Genomic DNA, 10,696 nt, shown 5'->3' on the forward strand with positions numbered 1-10,696 from the left:
CGATACGAAACACTTTTTAATGTCTTTTAAATGACGCCCTCTCGATCGTGGTAGCACTTTTCAAAATACAATAATAGGAGGATTGCGTTTCAACGACATAACTCCGAGACCGAGAGTTCAACACTTTGGTTTTATCTAAACGTCTGAAACCAAAATGTTGTGTGCAGAAGTAAACGATTACGAACTTCTCAATCCGAATCCCCATGAGTTTAGTAATCATTATACAGTACTAGCATTTACCCGTGCTCCGCACATTGTTAGATGAGTGGAGAAAGGTGGCTATGTACATGTTTGAATGTATGGGAAGTCGACGAGGCAATCGTTGTGGATGTTATGATTATTATTTTTCTAAAGGACGTCTTTGTAGATAATGTTTTGAGTGTCTTTGCTGATAGTCCTTGTGTTGTGAGGAATTATTGTGCAATTTGATGAAGGGCGGATCCAGGATTTTTCAAACGGATCACGTCGGAGAGAGTGATCAGAGTGTATAGCGCCCTCAGGCGTAACAATCATGAAACACACAACAGTTTTAGAATAGATAATTAGTGAGTAGCACAAAACATTAATATGCATTGAAATTTCAAAGATTTTGTGGCAAAACGGGAAGGCACGTGCCCACATCCCCTCTCCCTCCCCCACTCTTACTGGATCCGGCCTGCCTGTTGATCCGACGTGTTTACCAGTGTTGCCAGATTGTCGACAGGCTTCACGGCCAAACACACGCCATCTCACGCCAAATTCGGCCAAACTTTTTTTCGATATCGGCCAGATTTTAATCCGATTAGAAGACAACATTGGGTACATAATATTCATTTAAAATTCAAAAATTACAAGAAAATCAACTGTCATTTGTTTGAAATTGAAGAAATTTAATGATATACACTGAACAATGTTAATCTTTCACTGTTTTTGTTTTTAAAGTTAATCATCATAATTAAATGCCAAGCTACATCATCATATCAAATATATTCTATTATTAGTTGCTAGCATGTAGACCTATTTAAAGTCCATCTAAATTCGTCGGGAGGCAGAAGAAAAAAAAAGATATATCTGTTTTGCACATTATTAGACTCTATACAATCGATTAAATAAGCCTTTGAAACCGCTAAGTTGTCAAAATTTCGGGGGGCGAAGCCCCCTGGACTACTTTCGCAACATTTTAACCGACGCTCTACCACGTCCAAGTTGCTCTCGTCTGGGAAATCTTCCCTTCTCGTCGGGGGCATCGGACAAATCCTGGCGCCACCCCTGGTTAAGACAAACCTATGAAACTTTACTAAATACTTTTTATCTAAAACTTTTTAAATTCGCCTCTGAATGTTATTGTTGCAGTACTTAAAACAATAAATCAATGTCGCTATGAGAACATCTTCTTCATGATTCTCATATACAACCTAACTCAAGAGCAACCTAACTCAGCAAAACTTGCTTGAAATTGGAGGTGCCATTGAACCCGAAGGATGACATCAAGCATTTATATGGCACTTCACATAAAGAATACTGCAGCGCCTTTACAATTGTTTTTATTTTATTCAATTCTCAACCAAAAGAGATAGAAACCTCCACTAGGTTCGAACATTAAAGAACACATGGTAAAAACAATAAACTGTCTTAAATTAAAAAATTTTAAACGAGGATAAACTTCATAAAAAAATATACATTTCATCCGAACATTTTAAATTATTAAATGTAACTACTAATATTTTAAATAAACTCTCTTACGTCAACTCGGCTAAAGGGGGACATACATTAAGTGTTTAGTGCGAGTTCGACCCGGAGTACGACTACGAACGTTCAATTAAGTAAAAAGGTACACGATTAGAATCAAAGATTTTTCACAAAACAACATATCCAAAACAAGTCTACGTTACATTAGGCCTACATTGAAAAAAATGTAAACTTTTTACAAAATTCGGCCAACTATAGTTTTGCCGTGACTTTTCCAACGTTACGGCTCAGGCGAATTTTTATACGGCCAGATTTATACGGCCGTCAAAAAGGCCAAATGGCAACGCTGGTGTTTACGTAAATTCGAGGTCTTGATTGGTGGAGCTGGCTTGACCCTAAATTTAAACTTCAGTGTCGCTATGTTAATGCTCTATTGCCGAAGAATAGCCATATTGAGGCGATCCAAATCGATTTACCCGGATCCAAGAGAGAGGGGCCTGGCCGTAGCCTAGCTATGTCTGGGCTAGGCCTAGCGAAAAATAATTGGCCCTAGCTTACTGTATATCATGCCTTGTGCCGAGACCTAGCTTACCTTTATTTTTATCTGATCGATTTCTAAAACATGTCATTTATTGCTGATGTTTTTAAGGCATATGACTAGTTAGTTAGTTTTGTTTTTTTTGACAAACTCGGGGTAACCGCCCTCCAACATGGCATTACAACACATATCAAGCGTGGTAAGACTTAAATAATGCACTGTTCTCCTAATAACTTACGGTAATAAACATTTACTAATTTTCACTGGCTTTTAAGATTTCATAAGTAAATTAAGATAATAATTTAGGCTCCAATGCTAATAAAGAATAAATATCATTACAAATTATACCCATGTTCTGGCGTATATGGGCGGTCATGGCGCATTCACATAACAAATGCAGTTCCGTTTGTACTTTTCCACACCCAATTCTGAGACTATGAGATATAACTCGTAAACATGAAAATGCAAATCTTTGCACACTCTGGAACAGTATTATCTAAGTACATTGCATGAAAATTAAGAGATAGATTTAGATTAAAGCACAATAATTACTAAGTTTCGTACGAGTAAATTCCCTCACACAATCTTTAATCTTGGCCATATCCTCATCACGATGATCAGAATTCTTAAGAATATTAGTTACATAATATTGACAAAAAGGAGTCTAAGCTGTATAACACAACGACCACGTTAACATAAAATGGGCATAAATCATATTCTGTCTATAATTAGCGAGGGTCTTATTGAAAAAAATTAATTGGGTATTCACATCTAAAAAAAAAAAAATTTTTCCGACATGGATATACTGTAGGCATTCCCTTTTTTCCTTTTTGTACGATCGCAGTCCGCAATTATAATATTACTTATCAAAACTCATTTATATACTTTGAAAGTGGTAATTTATACAACACAAACATAAAGCAGAACGACTGGACAAAAAGCATTTGAAGACAAAAGCATAATTCAGTCGGGTTCAGTCACACTATAATATATTTAAGAAATATTTTTAAATTGTCCACAACTTAAACATCAACATTTGCAAAACCCCATCTATATCAAAATAGAAAATTTGCTGTAAGTGACATAACTTTATTTGATCAAATATTTCGGGAACGTTTCTCGCTGAAGAAGAGTACAGATGTACCTAAATAATTCGACCTAATGAGGTCTCTATGTCCAATATGTAATCGTACGTTTCTAATTGGAAATACACTCTAATGTCGTTTTGTGGTAATGATACCAGCATGTAAGTAAAAAAATGTAAATGTGTTTGCGTATCATACAACAGAGGAAATTATACGAGAGGCTATACATTTAAAATCGATCCTTGTCGTTCCTTAAGTCTTAATATTCCTATTAAATGTTCAGCTTCTGTAGTTTATTATAATTAATATTGAATTTGAATTGACATTCTTCGTGTTCTAATTTACCTTGTTCTATGAATGTAGTGTTCTCGATTATCAACGATTGGGTGAGTGCCTGTCCTCTTTCTCCCCAGGCGCACGTCGTAGTGCAAGGTGCAAAAGCCAATGGCAAAGCACTAGCATAGCATATTTATTTCTTTTGATTATTTACACACGAAACGAAAAAAGTAAAGCAAACTGTGCGCTAATGAAACTAATAATGACGGTTTGCGATAGGAAAATAATATAGTGTCATTTATTGTAATACTGTATCGCCAAGTGTGCTGAGCGTTTTGTAATTTAGAACATATTGTAAGTTGCACATATTTTATCATCCTCATGCTTGTATAGGCCTACATTGTTTTTTGCTTCCACCAGTTGACATTCAAAATGCAATTTGGCATGTTTGATGCAGTTAAACGACGTACACCCGGTAGTCTGCCAACATGCATGAGCACATCTGGCTCGGGATCGCGTCCACACTGACATGATTACAACTTCAGTCGAGCAGCCATCATTTTTCTTGAACAAAATCCTCGCTGCAGCTAAAAAAGGCAGATCAATTACTTTGGTTGGAAATACAAAACAAATATCAATTGTTAAATAATCATTAATTATGTTTAATACTACTGCACTACCGAAAGATAATAATAAATACTAATACTAATAATAATACAAATTAAAAAAAATAATAGTTATAATCAATAGCAATAACATTACCAGTGACAGTAGCCGCGGTCGTAGCAGCAGCAGGAAAAAATAACGATAAGGAAATTTCGAGACCGATTGAGATTGATATGAGATTAGAAATAACAATATGATAAAAAAAATTAATACCTTTCTCACAGATTGGAAATGTGTTTTTTCTAGAACATTTGACGTCGTACCAGCCAATAAGTTCTGTACAAGTACAATCTTCATTTATATTTGCTCCATTGGGTTCTCCTGAGTACCAAACTTTATGGAAGATTATACAATAAAATTTAATATTATTGTTATAATAATAATAATAATAATAATAATAATAATAATAATAATAATAATAATAATAATTATTATTATTATTGGTTTTAGTGGTACTGCTGGTTTCTCAATTACTACCACTAGAGGGTACATACTAGAGGGTGGAAGACATGAAGTCCAGTAAAAAAACGTCGGTAAATGGAAGTTTGTTTTACAAACTAATATTTTGGAGCCAGTAGGTAACTTTTTTGTTCCAGTTGAGTTCAGTGTGAACGCACGTGGCGCGCTTTGCATTAAAAATGATGAAAGATCCGCCCTCCCAAGGGTGGAATAAAATTTGACCATTTGACTAAGTGGAGAAACTAAAGGAAACAAACGAACAAGAGCGGCGCCTTTATTATTGCTATATAGCGCCACCGTACGGACGGGGTAAACTTACTCTCCGTGTACCCACAATGTATTTCGACCGGATTTTCCACTATTGGAAAGCTGCTCTATCTTCTGCTATTTATTATCTTTAATAAAATGCATCGCATTCTTCCACTGTCGTTGTTTCAGGTGATAATCTTATTTTTTAGAAAAAGGTCACTCACCCACCCTTCCCATAGTTAAGTTATGTGACGTATCAGGTAGGCGGTTTTTGGTCGTCAACGTAGTATTATAACACCCCTGTTCCAAATTTAGTGTTATATATGCGCGCTGTTACATTTTTTAGTAGCAATGCCAATCCGGCCCATTATCGCCAAACAAGTTCTTGCATCATTGCTTTGGAACGTCTTACTGTATGCGGGGTCCAGGGGTCCTCCCCGGGAAAATTTTGATTTTTGGATGGCGGGAAATGAGCTTTCCAGACTTCTTTAGGGGGGTCTTTTAATGACTTAAGTTCTTCAAAATTCAAGGTTTTCCCCCTCCTGAAAACGGTCAGGTAAACTTTCTCATTCTTATTACAGTAAATAGGCCATTTATGTGTGTATACGTACATAAAAAAATTGAGTTGCTTACGTGTTCTTTTTTCCATGAATGGATAACCCCAAAGAGGAAGGGGGTACGGGGTCCCTCCCCCGGGAAAATGTTGTTTCTTAGATGGCGGGCAATGAACTTTCCAGACTTCAGAGGTGTCTCTTTTAATGACTTTTAAGTTCTTCAAAATTCAAAGTTTTCCCCTTCTTGAAAACGGTCAGGTAAATCTTCTCATTCTTATTACAGTAAATAGGCCTATTTATGTGTGTATACGTACATAAAAAAAATTGAGTTGCTTACGTATTCTTTTGACCATGATATGGATAACCCCAAAGAGGAAAGGGGCCCAGGGTCCTCCCCGGGAAAAATTTGATCACTAGATGGTAGGAAATGAGCTTTCCTGACTTCTGAGGTGTTTTTAATGACTTAAGTTCTTTAAATTTTTAGGTTTTCCTCCGCTTGAAAACGGTCAGGTAAACTTCTCATTTTGATTACAGTAAATACTAGTAGCCCTACTATGTGTGTATGTACAGTACATAACAAAAATTGAGTCGCCGCATACATATTCTTTTTTCAATAAATCAAAGAACCCCAAATAAAACGGGGGTCGGGGGTCCTCCACGGGAAAATTTTAATTCTTAGATGCCGAGAAATGAGTTTTCAAGACTTCCGAAATGTCTTTTAATGACTTTTAAGTTCTTAAAAATTCAAGGTTTCCCCCCCTCTTGAAAACGGTCAGGTAAACGTTCTCATTCTTTTTACAGTAAGCCATTCATATGTGTATACGTACATATAAAAATTGAGTTGCTTACGTGTTCTTTTTTTCCATGAATGGATAACTTCAAAGAGGAACGGGGGTCCGAGGGTCTTCCCCCGGGAAAATTGTGATCACTAGATGGCAGAAAATGAGCTTTCCCGACTTCTGAGGTGTATTTTAATGACTTTTAAGTTCTTTAAATTTTAAGGTTTTCCTCCGCTTGAAACTTCTCATTTTTATTATACTGTAAAAACAAGTAGCCCTACTATGTGTGCATGTACAGTACATAACAAATATTGAGTCGCTGTATACATATTCTTTTTTCAATATATCGATGAACCCCAAATAAAACGGGGGTCAGTGGTCCTCCACGCAAAAAATGTTAATTCTTAGTAGGCGAAAATGAGTTTTTCCGAATTCTGAAGTGTTTTTTAATCAAAATTCAATGTTTTTCCTTCTTTTAAACGGTCAGGTAATTTTTCTTATTCTTATTACAGTAAATGTAAATGTGTGTACCGGTACACAGATTTTTTTTCCAAGGGGGAGAAAGTTAGGGCCCATGGACCCCCCCCCCCTTTCAGATCCGCCAATGTGTTAAAATGCTTTCTCCGTCGAAGATAGCAGCCGCTCCCCGCGGGGATATAAAATCAAACAAAAACAATTATATTTATTTTTACATATTAGGACTAGTAAAGTCTCGTCGGATACATCGACCCCTACCCGCCGGCAAAATCGAACCTCTCGTCAGGCATATCCTGGTGGCGCCACCCTTGCTTTCAAAACACACCGGGGCGCGATATTTTTTTTCCAATACGAGAAGAAGAAGAATGAATTAAGCAACGAAAAAGAGTTAAGCAGCCTGATTGGCTGTTCTATGTCACATGACCCCTTAAATTCAGTCAGGCATGCAACAAGTTGTAACGGAGTAGCCTAGCGCGAAGTTGGGCCATTCTTGAATAAATAGAAGCTCGAAACCTAGAGGGCATTAATTAGGCCAAGGGAAAAGTTGTAATTTAACTGTTCCCTGATTAGGCCTATCATACTGTAGTTTATGAGGCCTATGGTAAATACTGTGTAAGTCCGGCCTAATGTCCTACAAATACAGTACAGTAATAATTAGGCGTAGGCCTACGTGGTAAGCTCTGCCTGGGCCCCTAGCACCATTTTTTTTACATAACCTTACCAAGGAGACCTGTATAAAAAATTGCACCAGCTGAAATAACTACCATGTTATGTAGTAGCACTGGCTAGTTGTAAGCAGAAGCTTCTTCCAAAATCCTACTTTCAAGATTAAGACGAAAATTATTTTAAAAATCTAAAAACGTGTATGTTGCCCTTAAGACGACTCCACAGTAACTTGCTATTTTCAGCTTCGTCTTCTACACCAGAATACGGAACGATTGAAATCCAGCCTTTCGTTGTGGTAGAGAACGGCATTAGAAACTTTTTCGCAACCTGGCTGATGTTTTGATACTTTTTAAAACTTTTATCCAAAACTTTACCAATGGCTTCTGTTTAGGTTAATCAGAACAGGAATGTATTCGCCTGTAAAGCATTGTTTGTTACCATCAATGGGTCGTGACCCATAGGATGCGGAACAGAGTCCTAGATAAGCTATTTCCACTCACACCATCTTACTAGGATGGGCTGTTATTATCAAACAAAGAGGTTTGATTATTGTATGCAATCAGCAAGTATGGAATATTAAAAGATTATTGTACAGGGTTAGTATAATGTAAGTATCAATATCATCGTTTTAAGTCTCTTGTTTTCCACTAAATGGGTATTTTTACAGATTTTGAAGCTGTATTCACAATAATGTGTAATACTGTAAGTCCTATATGGAAATCTTGGCATTTCACTATCAAAAGTCCTATTTAAGTACGGTACTTTGCCAATTAGTTGTCTTTCATACCGATGCTGTGCTTACTCAAAGCCGCGCTGAAGCCATAAAAACGCGCGTAGCGAGACTGACAGAACATGGACAGACGAGCCAAGTCGTGCTCGTTCGCACTCTAGAGCTTGTCTCTTTTTTGTACAATCTGAGACAACTATAAGTATAATAGTTGTCTCAGGTACAAATATGGGTGTTTGTGCATGCTTGCAGGTGTGTGTGTGTGTGGGTGTGTGTGAGTGTGTGTATATGTATGTATATATATATGTATGTATATATTATATAAATATAAATATATATATGCATGCATGTGCAGGTCTGTGTGTATGTGTATGTGTATGTGTATATATATATATATATATATATATGTGTGTGTGGTGTGTGTGTTTATATATAATTATGTTTGTATGTGTATTTATATGTATGTGTATGTGTGTATATATATGCATGTATATAGGCCTATATGAATATGTATATATATTATATATGAATGTGTATATTTATGTGTGTGTATTTATATGCAATATGTTTATATGTATGTGTATGTATAGGCCTACGGTATGTATTAAATACAATTATACTGTACACTTATTTATTCCATATTATTAGGAATTTTTTTTTATCTTGATTTTGATTTTTCAATCGATTATTTCTTACTCGCTTTTTACTAAAATGCAGTATGTTTTAACTTTGTACAAACTTTGCTTTTTTTATGATTTGAATTTTGTATTGCTGGAATGTTTTTCTTTTCTTTTAATATTTTGTTTAATTCCCTGATTTTTTCTGTTTACCTTTGCGTTTCCAATACTTTTGTTCACTTATATTGTTATTTGATTAGTAAGTTTAGACGCACCACTGGTTAGTGTGTGCCACTGTTATGAAAGTGTGTGCCTGTCACGCCAAAATTGGTCCGGGCCAAAAATGGTCCGGCGGACAGATTTAGGCCGCCAAAATCGGTCCGCCGGACTACTACTTTTGGCCGCTAAAATCGGTCCACCGGGTAGATTTTAGCCGCTAAAATCAGTCCCCCTTGGAAAAAATTGGTCCGCCGGCCTGGCCGCTCGCGTCTGCAGCCAGTAGGGTATGATTGTTTCTCCCGCGAAGTGGAGGAAAGTAATAATTATGCTTCTCCCACACTTGAAAAATCTTTTGCAGTGACAGAATGATTCGTATTTAGCTTTTGTGGACCCGTGTGTGGACCCCGTTGTGGACGAATTTCAGCGAACACACATGATAATGCATTCTTGGCCTGGCGACACAGTGCTTGGCCTAGGTTTTTTGAGCCTAACATGAAACACAGGCCCGTATCCAGCTTTTTGAATGATGGGGGGGGGGGATGCGTTTTAATTGCGAGCCCAGCTGGGGCCAGGGGGCCGCCCAGGGCCCCCGGTCGGGGTCCAGGGGCCGAGGCCCCGGAAAAATTTGCTTTCTTACGTCCTAGTAGACTAATTTGAAGGCATTTTATCATGTTAATCTCTATATGTCCGTGTACACAGCGATAAGGCCTATCAAAAAATTACCATTGAAGGACATGGAGAAACAAGCAAATCCTTTCCCAAATGAAAAATACTACTGTATAAATTCGTAAGCATTACGAATAAAAATTCAAAATCAATTCTGCTTTTAAATGAATAATAGCAAAGTTTGATATAAAGTGGATTAAAAGCGACTGTAAATGAGCTGATTCAAACAACTAAGAGCATTTGAACCAAATTAATCAACATTTTTATTTTTATTCTAAACCGGGGTGTCATTCTAGAATTTTGACTTCATTGCTATACACTGACATACCGGCTGGTAGTTAGAGGAAGATACACCTAAACGATAACGTGCATATAACGTGTGTATGTTTGTTGTGTTATGTTGCTGGCAGTACAAAAGATTGCGCGTGTGGAGTCAGCACTCTAGTATACTTATTGTAACTCATTTGTACATTCATACAATCTTAATACTGTACTGTTATGTGTTTCATTTTATAATGATTCTTGGAACAAGGTCACATTTTTTTTTGGTTATAATAATTAGTGGACGTTTTTCGATTTGGGGGGGGGGGGTCTCGTTGGGTGCGTACGAACCCCCGGATACGGGCCTGGAACACAAGCCTGATTTATTAGCTTTAAATATTCCATATTATTGTGTGTGGTATTAGATCATACAATAGGCCTAGTTGTTCTATTACATGAAAATAAAAAAACATTTTTTTTGGAAATGATTGCTCATTAATCTACCATTTTGTCGCGGCGTTAACCAAGCACACAACCAAAACCAAACAAAGTAAAAAATAAACTAAAGCGGACCAACAAGATTTACGATCATAACGTTTAAGTTCTTTTCCGACTTTTACACCTAAGAGTTTACTGAGCGCGAAGAGCGAAATAACATACTCATTTTTGTGGCGGCTGTAAACAGGCTCAATTGCACACACAACGGGAATGAAAAAATATTATATCTGTCTCTTATACACCTCTCTGTGTACACGGACATATAGAGATTACCATGATAAAATGCTTTCT

General features: G+C 36.8%; 1 protein-coding gene across 1 annotated transcript in view; it reads right to left on the bottom strand.

Annotated features, from left to right (window-relative positions):
- Positions 1-1,837: 1,837 nt before the first annotated feature.
- Positions 1,838-10,696, bottom strand: part of LOC117118220 (macrophage mannose receptor 1-like) — an 18,013-nt gene continuing 9,154 nt past the window's right edge. Inside the window, exons 5-6 of the mRNA XM_033262740.1 lie at positions 4,447-4,566; positions 1,838-4,154 (exon numbers count right to left, since the gene is read on the bottom strand). Coding sequence (XP_033118631.1) covers positions 3,910-4,154; positions 4,447-4,566 — 365 coding nt within the window. The 3' untranslated portion in view covers positions 1,838-3,909. The remainder of the gene's footprint in view (positions 4,155-4,446; positions 4,567-10,696) is intronic.

Source organism: Anneissia japonica, unplaced genomic scaffold, assembly GCF_011630105.1.
Source record: "Anneissia japonica isolate Jap-2015-1 unplaced genomic scaffold, ASM1163010v1 scaffold5_len213053_cov157, whole genome shotgun sequence".
Taxonomy (NCBI): Eukaryota; Metazoa; Echinodermata; class Crinoidea; order Comatulida; family Comatulidae; genus Anneissia; species Anneissia japonica.